This window comes from Gallus gallus, chromosome 24 (genome assembly GCF_016699485.2).
Source record: "Gallus gallus isolate bGalGal1 chromosome 24, bGalGal1.mat.broiler.GRCg7b, whole genome shotgun sequence".
NCBI classification, from domain to species: Eukaryota; Metazoa; Chordata; class Aves; order Galliformes; family Phasianidae; genus Gallus; species Gallus gallus.
The window spans coordinates 3662979-3682263 of NC_052555.1; the positions used below are offsets into that span (position 1 = coordinate 3662979).

Here is a 19285-nt window from a genome sequence, read left to right on the forward strand (position 1 = left end):
ACCATGCCCTTCTCAATCATACCACAGCGTACAATTAGCTGTAATAGAATTTTCAACGCTTAGGAATAAATCAATAGCTGGTTCATCTAGAAGCAGTAAAATGAAACACTTTTCTCATACAGCCTGTAGTTGCTGTGAGCTTCATTGCCATGGGGGCATTCCAGAGATGAAAATAAAATAGTGCGAAGGTATTGCATGGAGCTGGATAGGCTTCCGAGCTTCCAGCCCTGCACAATATGTGTGTCAAACCTCACCTCTGGGTCTGGGATGTCCTGACACCTGCGACTGATCTGTGTCCTGGCTAATGCCCTCCCTGTGCTAAGGGGGAACAGACTTGAGCTGCAGGGAGTGAAGGAATGAAGGCACTGACAGAGGAAGGCATTCAGCAAGCAGACCTGCTCTTCTGCTTGGAGTGGTCCCAGGGTGGGATGCGTGCACACGGCCAGCTCTGCCCTGCCTGACCCCAGGACCCATCACAACCTAGGAAGAACAAAGCAGACAAAACCTTTTCTCTTTTTCAATTTTTGATTCAGCCTCACACAAATTTGCCAGCTCCTGCCAAAGCAGAAAGAAAAATCCTCCTAAATAAGGCTCGAGCTGAAGAAGAAACAGATCTTTTCTGTGTGAAGATGAAGTTAAAACACTTATCTCTACCAAAAAACACCCTCCAGAAGCTCACATTTAATGGGGAGGCACTGCCAGGGTCAGCAGGCCAAAAATCTGACGGCTGCTCCCTTCCTTTGCCTGCACAGATCACACACTGCTCTGCATGCCTTCCTCCTCGCCTCCCAGAAGAAATGCTGCAGAACTGTTTTATATGTACTTGTGTGTGTGTGTATATATATACACACAGAGGGAGAGATGTATAAAAACTATGCCAATAGCCCTGAGCATTTGCAAACAACTGTACAGAAGGCTCTTCAGGAGAGGCAGACAGAGGGGATCTCAGCTGGCGTGAGGAGCTGGAGCCGCTGGGGAAGGTGACACACCAGCTGAGCAGGGACCCCTGGTGTGTGCCCTGCCCCAGCCCTCAGCATCTCCCTTACTGCCAGAGCAGCCCCACCTGGCTCTGAGCACTCAGCTGAAGCTCCTAAGGGAGGACTGAGCATCAGTCAGCTAAGGGACATCAGATGGATATTGGGGGACATCATGTAGGAATGCTCACCTCAAATCCCTGCCTGGTGAACCAGAGGATGGGTTCAGGCCCCTGTTCCTCTGCTTTGCATGATGTGCTGCTGTTGGGAAGGTAATGATGGGGCAGCTCAGGTGCTTCTCTAGCACTGAGATTCTCAAAAACAACCTCACTGTGGATGTGCCACCAGCTGAGAAACTGTCACCGAGTTCTCATGGGCATATCGGTAATGACAAGACAGTGCAGGAACAAGTGAGCAAGGAAACAGCGGTTTAAATAGCACCAATCTTGATGTTAGCTTTGGCTAAGCCTGTTTTACTAAGGATCTGGGAGCATTTCACGAAGTGTATTTAAGCCCTGGGATCCCTGGGGAAGGAGCACCTTCAGCTGCAGAGGAAAACAGAGTGTGAGCGGGGGGGCTCAGGCTGGAGGAGCTCATAAATGCTACCAAACCCAGCAAGAGCCAGCAGCTCCTTCTCCTTCCAGCTGCACTGCCACAAAGTGGAACCATGAAAAGATCTCAGTGCACACGCTGCGAGCAAACAAACAAACAAAATGTTCCTCTCCAGAAAGCAATACTCAAAGCCAAGGCCCTAAAATGCCAATGGTTTTCTGGGTAGAAATATGATTTCTACTTGCTTCCTCTGTGCCCCAGTCAGTGTACTTTTCTGACCCCTGGCAGTCCCTGTGTTTTTTTCTGTTTCAAATTTTCATTACATCTTTCACAGGCAGAAAAAACCCCCACCACATTCCTTCAGAGTCTGGGCAAAGCAAACAGCCCTGGGAGTGCCCAGAGGTCCCAACGCCTGCTCTGCCTGCTTCGCACACAGCCACACTGACACAACAAATGCATTTGCAACCAGGAGAACACATTAATGAGGGATCCTCCGGTCAGAGCCTCGCACACAGGCTAAAACCCTCATCCATCCTGGAGCACTTAATAAAGCATCAGGGCTTTTCATTGCCAAGTCCCACTAGAATACAGCTAAAAGGAGCAGTTAATTCACTTACCCGAGCAATCAGCTCCCCGACCATCCCTGTCCACGTGCCGTTTGCCTCAGGGACTCCATAGACACCATCACCAACCAGGTGGATCTTATAGTTGAAGCGTAGGATCTCTGCCAGCTCCTTCAACATGTCCACGCAGAAGCCCTCGTAGCGGTCGTTGCCTTCCAGCTCCTGATGGTTCCACTTCAGCATTAAGTAAGGGTTTTCCTGCATCGAAACTGGGCAGCTGTCATTCCCATCTTAGCCGGGGCAGCACAGTGTGGAGGGGAGGGGGCTCTGCTATGAAGCACCAGGACCAATCTCTTGTCCCAATACATCCCTATGAGACAGCCCATCAGATGGCTTGGGAACTCAAGGGAAAGCCAGGAGAGCCATTTCTGCTCCGATGTTCACTGGCTCCACGTGTGTTATGGGATATGCTGGAGGTACAGCAGGTTCATCCCAATGTAGGATACGAACCAGAGCCACGGGATTGCCTCTGGTGGCTGCTTCTACTATGTACTAGAGCAGCCCAGTGACCACCCTGAGTTCACACAGGATGCACAGAGCCCAGACTCTTGGCACAGAGTTGCTTCCCCACCTTGGGCTCCTCTTCAAACTTAGGGAGAAGCAGAGGAATAGTGCCCAGAGTGCTTCAGGATATTGAGGGGCATTAAGGCAGGAGCAGAAGCACTGGAAAAAACATGGGGTAGCGAGTCCAGCATTGGGTAGGAAGCACCTGGAAGGGGAATTTGTCAGATGAGGATGGTGGTGCCTGTACCTGTGAAGTCATGCTTCATAGAAGGTGCACCCATCTTAGCCAATTTTAGTAATTATTATGGGTAGAAGGGACAACTGTCCCTTCCAACTTACCAGCTGCACACAAAACAAGAACATCATTCAGAGATGAATGTAAAATGGCAACTTATCCCCATCCCAGCCCTCTCCCCAGCTGCTTCTGAACTCATCAAATATCATTTCCATATGAAACATCAACTTGAGTTCAATTACACTGTCATGAATTGTCCTCAGTGCTGTAATTAGAGATTTGATCGTCTGTTCTTTATGAAATCAGTGCGCAGCACTGCGTAATGGGGGCAGAGAGGGGTAGGAGGACAGAATAATACTCTGTCTGATTGACACCCCTAAGCACTGGGCTGCCGATGGGCTAATGGGAACTGCAGGTGACTCCCTCACTTACCAGGATGGTGGTGACGATGAGTGTGGTATTGAACAGGCTGTCAGATATGTTGGAGGAGAATATCCTGTTGTCCATGCTGAGTCCTTCAGAAACATGCCAGTGGCCGATCTGCAGAGATAAACAACACAATAATGAAATTTACAGGGCGAGTTACTGTATGCACCCACCATATGGCTCCGGTGACTGACAGCCAACAGGCTGACCCTGTAAAAGGAATGTAAGAGTGCTCTGTTATCTTTGCAACGCACCCTGACAGAGGTATGGCGGGGGGATGGATGGGCCGGTACACGAGCCTGGTGGCACACTGCCAGGCCAAAACCTGAATGAAGAGAACTTCAGGAGGTGCTGAAGTGTTGTGATTTCATGGTGAGAGCTCAGAATTGGGGAGATGAGGCTCCTGCCTCCAGCTGTCTTGCCTTGCTCTGTCTCTGTAACATGTCTGAAAGCAAGCAGAACCCTTGCTGTCCCCCTGCAGGTGTCTGCCATTAATTCCGGTGGCAGCACTGGGGAGTTGACCTCAGTGCTGGGAAGAGTGTCATGACTCAGCTGTGACGCAGCTTTCAGCAAGGGGGAGGAATAGCAAAAATCCTAATTTTAACTTCAAGAGCCTCATCTGCCTCCCTCAGAGCTCTGGACAGGGAGACCAGCACCTCCAGCACTCAGCTCAGAGCACGCAGACTGGGATCCTGCTCCCTTATACCCTCCAGAAGATCCGTTTCTTTTCCCATAAGTAGACCAGCAGACATCACGCTCCTAACCTGGGAGATTTGCCATTCACTCCATGGACACGGAACCCTCGAAGCACACCTTCAGCTGGCCCACCTGGAGCACAGGGCAGGTTTGACCCAGCCTGCATTCCCCATCTCTGCACAAAGGATTGTCTCTTGCTGAGATGGTGAACAACCACCCCTCTGCAGCAACTGCCCTGCGAGCGAGGGATCAGCCACAAACAAGAACTCCTTGTTTTTTTTCCCCCCTTGATTTCACAACCACAGATTAGTGACAGATTAACTTCAATTTCAACAGCCCTCACTGTTCTCCAATTCATCTCTCCCCTGCTGGCATATTGAGACTAATTGACCGCCTCCTCCTCTGGCAGTGCAGCGGATGTGACCTTGCTTTTAGCACAGCACCAAAGCCAAGTGCTCCCTATGCTGGGGTCCTTCACCCCATTGTGTCCCATTCCAGCTCTCACTGCCCCCTCACAGCATGACAATACCACTAATTGACTTCTCTTGCTGCTCGCCAGTGCTGAAGCTGAATGTGTCAGGAGATGTCTGGAATAGTCAGATCCCTGCCTGTCTTGTAAGATGGATGTCAAGGTGATCTTAATCATCTCTATCTACATATGAAGAGCCTTTGAACAACAGAAAACAAATTCATCTGCGAAGCACATTAGGAAATAATCAAATGCTCTGCACAAATGTGGTTAAGATGATCCCGTTGTTAAGGCTGGGGACTGGGACTTAAGAGTTTTTAGGACGCGGGAGTTTTTAGTAGAGGATGCGATTGGTCTGTATAAATACACCAGGTGGAGGAGGCCCATCACAGTGAGGTAGAACAGCTTATGAAGCTAAAATGATAGCGTTACCACAAAAAATAAATAGATATAAACCAGCCAGAAATAAACAAGCTGAAAAATCAGAGGAAGGCTTCTAATGATCAGGAGAGCTGAAGTGACGGCAAAGCTTTCCCAGGAGAGCAGTGAGGGCAGCGCAGCCACCTGGCTGCAATCTGGAGCTGCCACCTTTGGAGACAGATGGTACCACCTGGTGGCAGGCTGTAGCCGGGTGCAGAGGTTCTCTCCATGCCCCTGCAGCCCCAGCAAAGTGCCACGGGGCAGGAGGCATTTCTTCATCTACGCCTTTATTGGAGGAAGAAAACACCCAATCTCAGCGTGAACCACCCAAGCAGGTGCACGAGGCTGGGATAAGCAAGGAGGTGACACTGCTCGTGATGTTGCTGTGTCCCCATAGGCAGACAAGACCCCTCACAGCAGCTGCTTTGCAAAAGGGGATCAGTGGCACTTAGAGATTTCGCATCTCCATAGCAAAGTATCAGCAGCACATGTGCTGGCTCCTCTGAGCCTACAGCTCCTCTGCTCAGACCACATCAGTGATGATCAGGCTTGTGAGCTCCTCATGGTACGAGATGACAAAATACCACGTGCACTAATGATTTTAATGAAGTCTTCTGCTCAGTGCCCTGCAGGCTTGAATGGCAGCTGATGGCAGGGAGAGATGACAGGGCAAGACTTCCCCATAAACTTCAGAGGTCTTTATCACTCTGTAATTCTTTTTCACCTAAAAATTAAGGTAAAGCCAGTCCTGAATCTGTCTCACAGCAGGCAGCAGACACCACTGCAAGGAGCACAGCTCTCCTCCAGGCTCTGGTTAGCAAGCACTGTCCTACAGACTGCATTCATCACCCTCTGTCCTGCGGTGGCCCCAGGAAAAGGAAGGAGTGCAAAATGCTCTCATTTCTCATCAAGCCTCCATTTGGAGATCCTTGTCGGCTCCGACGGGGAAGGGACTGTGCCAGTAGGAGATGTAATTAAGTAGGTGCTGGGAACATGGTGCCTTCATCAGCCTGGAAAGGAGGGAATGATTTTCTGGAAGGGGTGGAAAAGGGGATAAAGCGAACAAATGAAGACCCTCAGAGGACACTGCACATTGTTGCCAAGCACTCCTAAAGGAGGCTGTGATGCCAAGGCAAGCAGGCAAAGCCTCCCTTGCAGCAGACAGCAGGGGATACAGCGAGAGGTGGCCATAGAAACCTGCAAGCCCCAAGACATGCACACAGCCCCTCGTGCTCCTTGTGCTCCCAGACAGACACCTGGCATCACCAAGCAGGACACACCAAACTTCCTGGCTCTCTGCAGGATCTGTCCCTGAAACCATGCTGAGGAGGAGCGAGCCCCACTGGGACTGATTAGCTGCTTCCCAACTAAAAAGCATCGACGTGGCAGTGGGGACTGCAGCAGATCTCAGAGCTATCAGCTGGTAGCTCATCTGTAGCTCATCAACGTAACAATTAAGCACTCCTATCACTTCCACTGCTCCATAGCAGGATACAGCAGTTAAAGGTGGGGTCATGGTGGCGTGCCCATCCTGGGGCACCCTCCTGCCTCTCCCTGGGGCCAGGCAAACCCCAGCCCCTCTTAACCCCCTCCTCCTGCTGAGCTGCCAAACCTGAGCTCTTGGTTTACTGCAAATTGCTGCCCGGGTACCTCAGAGATGCTCTTTTGTATGGGTAAAGAAAAGGAGAAAATAAAAAGATGACATTTACCAACTCAGTCCTTGTCAGATCTATGGATCACCGACACATTAATGAGTCTGTGCTTTATCGCGCATTCTATGAACAGAGAGCAGCTTTCATGTGGCTGGGGAAAAATTTCCACTAGTTAAGCTAAACTGGGAAAAAACACGTTCAGCACATTACATAAATGTATTAAAAATTGGATGTCAAAAAGCCCTGTCTCTCCTTGCCCAAAAGCAACAGCAAATTTTAAAATCTAACTGTCTCTAATTTGTTTGCTGGCTGAGATCTGGATCAGCTTCAAGATCGGTGAATTCTCTATCAAAGCTGATGAGCTGGAAGTCCCTGTGGCTTCAATAGATGGAAGGAGAGAGGGTGGAAAAGAGAAAGAGAGGGAGAGAGGCAGAGAAATGGGCAGAGAGCGTGAGCTTGATTAAAAATAAGGGAATAGGAGCGTTTCAAACAAGAGCCTGGACAAATCAGTTAATATAACCCTCGGGAACATGATTGCCCCCAGGATGTGGATGTCTGTTCCTTACCCTGTCCCCTCACGATGGGTTTAATTAAATGATTTCTAATGATTTATTTAGTTATTTTTATTCCAAGAAGCACGCTAGGCGAGAACACGATAAGCATCCGCGGTGTGGTGGAGCGACTGCAGCCTCTAGGGCTTTGGCTTCCCTCTGCAGCAATGGAGTTCACAGCTCCAGCTGGGAAAGCCCATTCCCAAAGCAAGTCTGCAAGCTGTGAGTTATGAAAAGCATAACTACAGATCGCACAGAGCAATCCAGCGCCACCTGAAGTACAAGCAGAGGCCCCTGTACCATACCCTGCTAAAGAGGGAAGATCCTCTCCTTAAATAGGGGCTCTGTGTTATGAAAGATGTTAAATCGCTGTCATCGATGCATATCAATGTCTCTTCCCAGATCCCTCTGGGATCTGCAGAAGAAAAAATAAAGGGGAGAGCGTTTCTGGGGCTTGGAAAATCAGCTGCCTCCAAGCTCAGAGGTCAGTTACTGGCTGCTGGGAAGGAAAACCCATCACTTCTGTCATCTGAGCCGCATCACAGGGCTGCCAGGGGGAATGCTGCAGCCAGTGCTCTCTGTGGAGCTCTCGGAGAAGCACTGCTCCAGAAGAACCCGCGCACTCCATGTGAACTCCCTGCCACGCTGAAACACATCAAAAACACAGCAGTCAGAGCGAGGTTTGCAGCATTTGTTTCCCTTGCTCCAGCTGAACGCAGGCTCCTATTAATGTGGATGGGCTTGGATCTGTCACTTTTACTCAGAGCGTGAGGGGCTTAGGGAATGATTAAAAGGGCATTGGTGCTATGAGAGATCCCACTGTGGGGAAAAGGCTGTCCTGATCCTCGCTCATTCAGAGCCAGCTAAAAGCAGCATCAAAGCCAAGCTGTCACTTGACAGGTAAGAACTGGCAGGCCATGTCCTGCCAAGGCTAAAGCTCGCTGCTGCTGGACCAGAAGAGATTTCCTAACACTGTGATGCTCTGCTGGAGTAGGGTGGGATAGAAAGGTACTGCAGCTTTGGTTCTCTGCCAGCATCCAGGAGAAGCGGTGTTCTCAGAAAAAAGGGCAGCTGTAGAGCTGTCACCATGGCAGTAAGACACATGAAGTCTTTTTCTAGGGTTTCCAATGCTTTTTGGATTTGCCAGTAAAGGCTGTATTCCTTGGATGTAACGTCAATGCTTTGCTACAGATGACACCAAGCTCTGGTCCCCGCAGCGTCCTTAGCCTCAGCTGAAGTACCAATTTTTGCCCATTTGTGGGAAAATTCCCACATTTTTCCCCTATTGAAATCACTTAGTGCATCTCCACAAGCTTTAGAACAAAAGTGACCAGAGTGTGACCTTATATCCAGCACGAGCTTCACAGGCACTTCACAGGCAAAGATCCAACCCGAACGCCTACCCTTACCTGCCGGAAGCCGCTGTGTGTGTGCTGCAGGATTTTCAGGGCATAGTTGGAGCGCTGGCCTTTGCTGTTGAATTCGATGTGGCCGGTGAGACCTTCCAATTCTACCTGTCCAAGAGAGAGTGAGTTACGCACCTGGCTGTCCTCCCAACAGCAGCAGCAGCATGACACTAACGGGGTGTTCTTGTCTTTGGCTAAGGGGTTCACACGTGTGGGTCACAGCAGCAGAAGGCTCAGGTTCAGCTGATCCTTCTTTAGGGAAAAGTACTCCCGGAACTTCCTCTTCTAATGGCATTTCGATTGTGCCCCAAGCAGACTAACAACACACACCCCTTCTGCCTGGCCTGGTTCAGTTTGGAGGCTCAGACTGACAAACGCAGGCTGAAATCCGGGGGTCTGCTCCTGTGCTTCATCACTGCTGGTAACCACACTTCTAGATTCAAACAGCTCAGCCCCCTTCATAAGAAGCTCACCTCTGGCACCGAGCTCTCAGCAGCTGTACTGCCTGACCTTATATCAGCTCAAGTTCACTCAAAACAGACCTCAAATCACTTAGAAACATTCACATGTAAAAAAAAAGATTAAAACAAAATCACTGAACTTCAGTTTTTCTACAGCAAAGCCTGAAAAAATGGGAGTTTCATGTACTTTCAAGGCCAGTGACAAACCAGTCCTCAGATCTCCTCTCCTTTCATTCCCAGTGCTACTTTCAAAGAGCTCGATGCTCTGTGCTCGGAAGCTGTGCCAGCACGAGCAGGAACGTGCCTGTTCTCAGCTCACAGCCCTCACCATGCGCAGGTAGTTCATCAGGCTGGTGCCATGCTGCCAGATCTGGGCAGAGCCACAGGACAGCGGCTTCACGCCGATCTCCTGGCTGCGGTTCAGCTCCTGCACGGCGCTCACCACGGCGTACACAGCATCGAACAGCAGGGCAGAGGAGAGCTGGGGGAAAAGGAACAAAAAGAAATGAGTCTTCTGGAAGCGAGCTGTGGGGTTGTGGTCCTTTGGGGACAGCTGTTCAATCTCCTGGTCAAGGGGAATGCTGAACCCACAGAATGTAAGACAAGCGAGCAGCACTGCTGTGAGAAATAGATCCATGGGAAATGAGGCTCTGCTAGATCTGCTTCTCAGATTTCTCCCATTGAGATCATCTCCTCCCTCACTGCATCCTCCACTTTCCTGCTGACTGTTACCTTTTCTGTAACGGCATTGTGAAGCCATATCCAGAACCACAGAGCTCGTCCCCTCTGCTTTTCACCTTTGCTTTGTTTGCCTTTAATCGGATTCCTTTGTCCACCAAACCTCACAAACCATGTCTTCTGCCCACGCGCAACCGTTCCGGTGGTTTTGATCTAGGTAATAATTGGCCATTTGCTCCTCGTGCTCACTGTTGTGAATAAGATCTCACTTTTAATTATCGTCACTTCCTGACTCTGCTGGAATTAAGCCATTGCAGCTCATTGCTATCAAGGCTGCATTTTCCTCATGGCTACTTCACAGCACATCCCTCCCCGTTCCAACTCAGACACGGGTCTGTCTGCAGCCGGGGCTGATCTGTCCTGCTGGTGACCTAAGGCAGCTCAGCATCCTCTGCTCCTCCCAGAGCTTGGCTCGCTTCCTCCCACTGCCCTGCAGGGACAATCTCTCCCAGTTCCATCAGCCCAATGAAACCTGGACTTCATCACATCGCTAATTTGAACAGAGCAAGCCAGACTTAGCCCTGCCTCATCTTACTCAGAGCAGTGGTAGAACCTCTTTGACTGCAATGTCTCTTTTGTTAATTGCTTCTTAAAGCAACTGGCAAATCCCTTTCCCTGTCCTTCCTTTTTTCCCTTCCATACAGGCTCTTCTCCTGACAGGACCTCTCTGATCCATCCTGTCCTTGGCCCTTCTTCAGTGCAGCTCTCTATCACTTTATAACTGTGGACTGACTCCCGTTCCAGCTACAGGATATCATACATAGCTACCAATTACTTTCCTGGACCAGGAACCATATTAATCACAGCTGGCTGATCAAAAATGTTACGACAGCAAACACAACCCTTGGGACACCAAAATTTTGCCATCTCATACCAAACCAGAACATCGGCCCCCCATTTTTAATTGCCTCCTGTTAGACTTTGATTTCCATTTTCTCCGAGCAGTTAATGATCCCTTATTAGCTGGTGAGCAAGAGACTTGTAGATATTAGTGAAGCATTTGACATTATCGATTGGAATATTTTATTCCTTAACCTCAAACAATTTGCTGAGATTTCAGGTAGACCTCATGCAATTTCAATTTAGGAACTGGGGAGGGGTTGTGATGCAGAAAATCGAGTCTTTTCCATAGGGAACAGGAGGCTCTCATCTCCATCCCAGCGTGCCACAGCTCCTCAGTGGATGCATGCCTTCCCCCCTCCAGCAGGTTAAACACAGCTAAGTGAAAGGCAGTGCTTTATTTGGTATTTACAGAAATCTCCCACGTAAAGGCCATGCTTAAAAGCAAGCTGTTCTCCAGGGAAACATGAGCAGGTTTGGCCAGTCCAGGTTTGACCAAGCTTTTTTTTTTGTCCTAAAATATTGTCATTTGTATCTTTGCCCCAAACATAACACAGAATAAAAACCATTAAAATCCTGTGAAATAGACTTTACAATCTGGATTTTATTCAATGACATAAACACTTAATTACAAACATCTGTTTTAGTCTAAATTCTAATTACCTAATCTAGCCATCTGTAATTTGAATGATTTTCTCTGATTTCCTTTCTTTGCAACGTGATTAATGAGAATGGCATTAGAGCAAGCAGCTTCCTCCTCCTCCCTCAGACACTTTCTCAGCTCCAACAAGAAAGCCCTGGGATGCTGCAGCTCACGGGAAACCTCCCTCCTGTCACTTCCAGCTGTTGAGTTTCCTTCTTTTCAGTAAGAGATATCTGCTTCCCAGGACACAAGGGGGAAGTTCTGACAGAGGGATGCACTCCAGGAGATGAGACCTGCCAGATTTCCAAATGCAGAGACAACATGCTGCAAAGTAGTAATGGATTTCCCTGGCAGAAACAGCAGAAGAAACACATGCCCCATCTGGGCATTTTGCACATCACCTCTGCTCTGTATCTTCACTGAGCAAGGCACTACTCTTACCACCTGGGACATGATCTGATGGTGATGGACTCTTGCACTGAAGGAACCCTCACATCAGTTCAGGAGAACCAAGCCCACTTTCCAATAGTGCTCTAGGCCCTCTTATTCTGATATGATGAGAAAAATTGCTTCCCTTCATGCCTCCGCTCCCTGTTTGTGATTTGTGCAGGGTGATGCAGCATGGCCAAGCCCCCTCTGTCCAGCCATGCCCTCCCTGGCCTGGAGGAAGCCCACTGTATTGCAGAATGTGCTTGGGAATGAATGAAAGGTGCATCCAGCTGGCTTCATATTGCACTGATGGGTGATTTAGGCTCAGGCTCAAACCAGACAGCTCCATTCAGCTCTGAACTCATTCACTCTTCAAAAAAAAAAAAAAAAAAAAAAAAAAGGCTGCAATGAGACATACTCTTGCATCCTTCCACCTACAGATTTTGCCAGCCGTTCAAGACAATGCAGGCTAAATGAGCTCAGCTATTCCCCCATCACACCTGCAAAGCTCCTCTTCCTACTGTCTTCTGTTTGTTCTATCAGAAGGAAATTTATTTTCATGCCTCAGAACAGACCTGCAGCCATCATGCACAGACCAAGCCTCCCAGCTGTGACCCTGCAGAGCTGCAGTAGGGCAGGCAGCCACTTGCCACAGCAGGGCTGGGATGTGGGAGCACAGCTGGACCCAGCCACGTACCCGCCATGGCCTGAGCATCACGTCAAACCAATAGGATATAGACAGAAAGGGCATCAATCTCCCTATTTTGTCCACTTAAGATCACTTTGTAGTGATAATAAGGGGATTTTCAGAAGCACACAGCTGCCGCAGCTTGTCACGGGGACTTGGAGTTCATTAAAAAAGCTGCAAACAGTTCCACGGATGGTATTTTCTCCCTCCCTTCCCCCAACTGCAGCCACAACCCCTGCATCCCAATCTGGCAGTGCTGCTGTGCAAAACCTCCCAGTTGCAAGGAATCCCTGGGGAGGATTTCAGCATTCATCTCCACACTCAGCAGGGAGATGTCAGGGCAGCAACACCACACAGTCTCCTGGCATCTGCCTAAGCCCAGCCTTTCCCATGCTGTTTGCATCCTGACTCTCCCTTCCTATTCCACAAGCCATATTCCTAAGGCAAACACACAAGGATAACACTGAATTGAGGTTGAACCATCCCCTGCACTGACGCTGAAATACAATTCAAATTAGGATTAGGTTTTCTTTAAAGCTGTGCATACAGTCAAGTGCAGCCAAGCTCTCCCCAGCTCTACATCCACCTGGTTCCCAAAGGTCCCTTTTGTGAAGTTTTTCTTGCCCCCCTCGCTGCCTTACCCCATGGTCCCAATGGATGATGAAGCTTCTGATAAACAGATGTGGGGAGGATTTTACTTACTGCTGGCCCAGTAAAAGGAGCATGATCACAGTTCTCCTGCCAGGACTGGTTGAGGCTCTGGACAAACTCTTGGAAAAAGGCGTGAGACTGGTTGAAAATGGAAAATCCCAGGATGTTGACTCGGTCGTCCAATTGGCTGTCCAGGCGCTGGAGTGAAAACTCCTAAAGAATCCCCAAACAGATAAAAGGATCAGGAAAGAGAACAGGCACCAAAGACTTCAAAGCTGCATGATACAACTGAAGAGAAGACAGGCCATACAGCTACAAGAAGTTGCCCCTACCATCTCCCAGCTGGGACTTAAATCCACCCACCAGCCCAGCATGGGAGATGCAACTGGGCTCTGCAGGCCATTACTGAAAATGCCAGCAAAAATGTAGTTCCACAATAAGACCCAAATCCTCTGAAATGGACTCTGGAAACCTCATTTCTGAGCCACGGTCCATGCCAACCACACCAGAGACTTGCTAGCAGGCTTTGCAGAAGGGACTTGTTGCTTTATAGGTAAGCCAGAGCTAGTTTGCACCCTTGGGGAGGCTCAGGGAACACCCCAGCTCTGTTTTCACCTGCGAGACCACTGCTCCTTGCCATGGTTGAGAGCCTCAGATACTGGTTGTCCATCCCAGCCCTGCCAGGAGGAATCCTCAGGTCACTAGGACCACTGGACTGCAAAGAGCCGCATCTGGAGTGGTCAAGAACTGTGCTAAGAAAAAGTGCAAGCAAAACAGGAGAACTCTATTTGCTGCTCACGTCAATGGAAGAAGTTATACAACAGCATCAGCTTCCTGGAGAAGCGTCCAGCCCTCCTTGTCCTATTAGCAGGAAATAATGGTGCCTTCCTATCTAATTCCTCTTTTGCTAATTGCTAAAATGGAGTGAGAAGGTGGGAGTAATACATTCAGAAACTGCTGGATACCCATTCTCTTCCATCACTAATATGAATGTCTTTTGGCTCCATGGACTCTGCGATCTCAGTGAGTCAAGTCATTTTTTATCTTTCCTGCGTATGTGTGCACGTAGGAACAATGTCTGTAAATCTCTGAAACATGGAGTTACAAGATCATTCCAGCAAGGCAAACTCCCACGAGGATGTGATCAGACACAGGATTAAGTGCATTTTGGACACAACCGCATTAACACTAGGTAACATGAAATTGCCTGCAAACTATTGATTCATTTGAATGATTTTATCCTCCTGCCTTCCTGACAGGTTATCTATTTACCCACAGCATCCTGTCAACCGGCGCAGGGAGGGCAGATGGCTAATGAGGAGCAGGGCCTCAGCAGCTCCTGGATGTGCTGAGCCCTTGCAAACAGCAGCTCCCAGCCAGGGCTGGGAGGAAATGGTGCAAGGGGCAAGGCTGAGTGCCCTGCACAGGGGAAGGAACATGCGATGCGGTGTGCCAAGAGCCCCAGATCAGGGCTGCTTCTAATACTGACGTCAGCTTTTTCTCATCCCGTGTCACTGCGAGCTTCTCTTCTTGCAGCCACCATATCTGCCATCTTCCAGGCGAACCTCCTGCTGCAGAAATCTCCACTGCAGCCATGCTCATAAAGCACCCACCCCCAACACATGGGGCCCATAGCACCTGGGTGAGCCCCTTCCCTGCACTGCCTACACTCCAACCCTCTTCCTTAAGTCTTTTCCCACTGAATGTGATCAAAAGCGTTTCAGTGACTCCAGGTCAGAAACAAGCAATGAACCACACACAAACCCTCCTTGAGGCACACGCTTCCTCTGCAATGGGATGAGATAGACTTGACAAAGGGGTCAGGCTGCCAGTGCTGCATCTGTCCTTGGCTGCTTTCTCCCTTTCCCACACGGTCATTGACCACGCTTGACATTTCCAAACCCGTGTTTGCAAACAAGAACTCACATTTGCTATTCAGGGCCTGCACTTCTCAGCAGGTTCCCAGGGCTCAGCACCCCATCTGCCAGAAAAAGCAATGGAAATCCTGCTCGTGGCAGTGATTTCAGATGCCTCCCCTACCACATATTTGCATGCAAGTATCAGCACATTCACCTTTTCAACAATCACACTGAGGTAGAGAAATACTGTTCACATTTTAGCAACGAGGCTCAGACAGGCTCTGCAGAGGGCACATGGGGATTCGGTGTCAGATCCAAGAATTGCTCATTGAGGGCGACTCAGCGAGACACACCGAGGCTGACTTTTACCTAAGCTAGGAGGAATTTTCCACATTTCAGTTTTTGGGTGCTTACTCTGCCTTATCTGCAGTGCTGGCCTTTTGCAGGACTGAGGATTGCTTTCCAGCGCAGTAAGAGCAAGGAGCCATTAGCAAAATAACTCCTAGCTGCCAGCAGACTCTGTCCAGGGGGGGGACCTCAACCTTATGCCACCAGTGCAACTCGAGGCACAAAGAAGATCACAAACACTCCTGCCAGGCCTAATTTCAGGTGCACAAATCCCGGCTGCCTGAGTTCTTCCCCCTCTTCGGTTCTGTTTTGCAGAACACCCACCAAAAAGTCAATATCCTGTTTCATGAGATCTTAGAAAAACAGGGCCCTCAAGGTCTGCAGCCAAAATTAATGAACTTTTACAGAAGAAAAGTCCCCAGGCTTTGCTCACATCACAGCAAAGCCTGCAGCAGCGCCAGGCAATTATAGTGTAGATTTTCTGACTTCTACTACTGGGCTGCAGCCACTAAATATGTGCTTTTAAATAACAACACTTAGTGATTCTATGGCACTCTGTATTTTCAAAGCGCTAGGCACACATTAGCTAATTGAATACAAAGGGATTCCCTGGGAGACGGCACTGGAGGAGTTATTAGGGGATGAAGTCACTCTTGGGTTTGTGCTTCATGCGGCACTCGACCTGCCTTCTCGCTTTACAGCAGCAGACACAACCTCTGGGGTGACCTGAGCATTTAGATCATTGGGGGAACCTGCCTAATAAAAGCCACATGGCCAGGCTCAGTAATTCATGGCTTTAAAGCCACCAGCTTGGAGCTTCTGGCGTCATAGCGGTGAGTTACGACTGGGAGATTTACAGGCAATCATCTCCGTTCCATTAGTAACACAAACCCATACGGTGCAGCTCCATCGCTCGGGGCCTGCTTGGTGCCCTGTGACACCAACAGCAACGCACCAGGGCACCCACTGGGAGGGGTTATACCCATTGGACAGAGGAGGAAACTGAGGCACTGAGCAGAAAAAGGCAAGTGATTAGAAACATGGCTGCAAGGCTCAGCCTTGCAGAGACTGCAAGGACTTGGTTGGCTCTCTGCTGACGAGCAGCCTCCTGCAGACCCTCTCTGATGCTGCCATTGCCATTGCTCAGCACCTGCACTGAGCTCAGCCCCAACATCAGCCAAGGATCCAGCCCCCTGGCGAAGGCTGATTTACACCAGTGGCTCCAGAACAGGCTGTACTGTTCTTGCGCTAATTTTATATGGGATAGGAAGGAGAATCTCGGGCCAGAGCTTCCATTTCTCTATTATTAAGACCTCACATTGGAAAACTTCCACTGCAGGAGTATTTGCTGCTCAGAAAAGCTGTCACTCTCCAAGCATAGCTCACAGCTCCCATGCTGGCACTTGGCATCCTGTTGCCCTCGGGGCTGTGTAACTGAATGTGCTAATCATCCCTAAGCTCCTCTAAGAAGACACTTATTTATTCACTCAAGTGGACAATATTATGTTAAGCGTTTTATGGCTTTCTTGAAAGGCGCAATTTATTTATAAACTATTGACAGAGTCAATAAGTTTATAATGGGCCACGTGTTAAAATCAATTTCTCTGGAAGGAATAAAACTCAGCACAGCAACAAACTGCAGCCTTCTGAGCAGGCAAGTGGGTGTGGAAGACCGACCCAATGCACCATGTCATTTGGCCATGCATGCAGTTACAGAGCAGCTGCGATCTCAGTGAACTCAGGGACCGCTTAGGCAAACTGCCCATACATAACCTGGTTGCTCTTACAACGTTGACACATCACAAAAGCACTGGAGTGTGCCATATGCCAGTCAGGATGGGCATTCTAGCCCCTCATGCAAGGAGAGCTGTTAGGTTTTTGGAGGCTGTTCTTCAAAAGAGAGCACTTTAGGAAAATACATGGCGTAAATACAATTTACTTCAACTTCTCTGCAGGGAGACTGGGGACTGAGGAGTGGCAAAGCCTCAAGGAGAAAAGAGGTCCAGTGCTGCACTGGGACCTGAGGACAGTGCACAGAGAACAGGAGGCAGAGTGCCCGAGACAAAGAGGATGAGACAGCATGAGGGCAGAGGAACAAAAGAGGTTTGCTCTCACAGCAGAGGGCCTGGGCTGTATCTGAGAGCATGATTTACTCAACAACTGGCAATCAAACACAGGCTGGACTTCCTGCAGGACTTGGAACAATACACAAAGCAGACTCCAGACAGGTAAGGTAGCACAAGCAGCAAAATGCAGACAGGCACAAATCACTGTTTTGCCTAAATCCTTTTCTCATGCTAACGAAAATAAGGAGAAATTGCTTTGGCATCCTTGCACAAACCCGATTTGTTTGCCCTCCTACCGCATGCTGCTGGAAACACGAACCATAAATCCAGGGAATGGCCGGGGCTCTGCAAAAAGGTTTTCATCAGTTACTGGGAATCAGGAAGGACTGCAAGGTAAAATTTGTCAAAGCCTAACAAGGAAGTCTGCATCCTTTGCTTGCATTAAGGCACAGGGGAGAGCGAGGGATGCTTGGGGACCTCATGCAGCAGCGGAGCACAGTGGGCTGTGATGGAGCTGAGAGCTGTACGGCTGCCTGCATGCCCGTCCTGTTCTGATGGGCATCCAGAGTGACAACACGGCCTTGGAAAACTCATCCTATATGAAAGACCAACCTCTTTATAAATCACCAACAAAGAAGGAAAAACAGGAAACAAATAAACAAAGCAAAGCTGATTTATCTGGTCTCTGGAAATTGAATACGGCAGCTGTTTTATCAGCAACAACACCTCCGCACAATATTGTCAGAGAACAAACCTATACCCAGTGAATAGACTGACTCAAGGCACTAGTAAAACTCCTTTACACCTCCCTTCTTACAGTCATAATTTTAATTGTTTTGATTATTTCCATCTAATCTCCTTGATAAATGTTTTGAAGTTTAAACCCAGCCTGAAGTCTATATATTAGATTAAAAGGAAAAAGACAAAAACAACAACAAGCTACCCAGAATTAACGAGCTACAAGAATTAATTGTACCACAGGGTTTTGGAGGCATCCAGCATCCCTTCTGCTATGAACTGCTGATCTCAAGGATTTCCAGCACTAGGAGAAACTATTTATGTTTCTTCCAATTCACAACAGCCTGCTTGCAATGCTCTCCTTACACAGTGGCCTTATTAGTAGGATTACTATAAACCAAATTTGTTGATGGAGCTTCAAGTTTCACCCCTCCCCTCCCAAACATCACCTAGCTTGAGTTGAGCTGACTTTCTACAAGGGGGATGTGGACAAAAGGAGCACCTGGCATGGAAGTGGTGGACCAGGGAAGGAACGCCCTGCAGATCTGCTCCATTCTGCCACTTTCATTAGGACTCCCGGAAAATTTGTGGAGCTTCTGTTGCTGACACAAAGGATCCCCTGAGCTGGCTGAAGGAGGCTGATAATGAATTTGCACACAGTAAATTAGCCTGTGGATATTTTTACATCATTCTGCTCTCCTCGGCTCCAATGGAAACACACTGGGGGCCAAGGGCTTCCTCCTCGTTTGCTCCTGCAGCCTCCTGCCAAAGGCTGGCATCTGCTCGTGGATGCAGCTCTGCCTCCTGCTGAGCATGGTGGGGACACCCACAGCACCCCAGGACCCCCAAGTCCTACCCCACAGAATGGCACTTGGGGGGCGGCAGCCCCTCGCCTCCGCCTCATGCCCTGCTGCGACATGGAGCTCGCTGTCAGCTGGGATATGCTCATTAAATAAAATTAATGCCAGAAGACAGAAACAGAATTCCCTTCCAGTGCTGCAGGGCAGGTGTTTAATTTGGCATTTTAGCCCTTTTTCTATTCTTTTTTTGGCTTGACATATTTTTCCATTTCCAAGTAACGTCATGCTGTACAGACTGTCTATTCCCCCTCTGATGGGCTCTCCCTCCATTTAAAGCCATCTTTTTGCTTGCTCCCCTTCACAGCAGCTCGCTCTGATTTTATCTTTTCTATTAGGCAGTGATTGTAAAACCTCAGAGGGTTCATTAGGAGCCTGATAATCCCTCCAGATTTATTAGTCTAAATTGCTCACTCCCATCTCTCATCCCCATTTAAATATTACTAATTTCCTTAAACA

At 48.9% G+C, this 19285-nt stretch overlaps 1 protein-coding gene across 1 annotated transcript in view; it reads right to left on the minus strand.

The window, feature by feature from the left end:
* GRIK4 (glutamate ionotropic receptor kainate type subunit 4) overlaps positions 1-19285 on the minus strand; it is a 124266-nt gene that overhangs the window by 20157 nt on the left and 84824 nt on the right. Inside the window, exons 8-12 of the mRNA XM_015298177.4 lie at positions 13010-13171; positions 9298-9450; positions 8512-8616; positions 3321-3428; positions 2144-2347 (exon numbers count right to left, since the gene is read on the minus strand). Coding sequence (XP_015153663.2) covers positions 2144-2347; positions 3321-3428; positions 8512-8616; positions 9298-9450; positions 13010-13171 — 732 coding nt within the window. The remainder of the gene's footprint in view (positions 1-2143; positions 2348-3320; positions 3429-8511; positions 8617-9297; positions 9451-13009; positions 13172-19285) is intronic.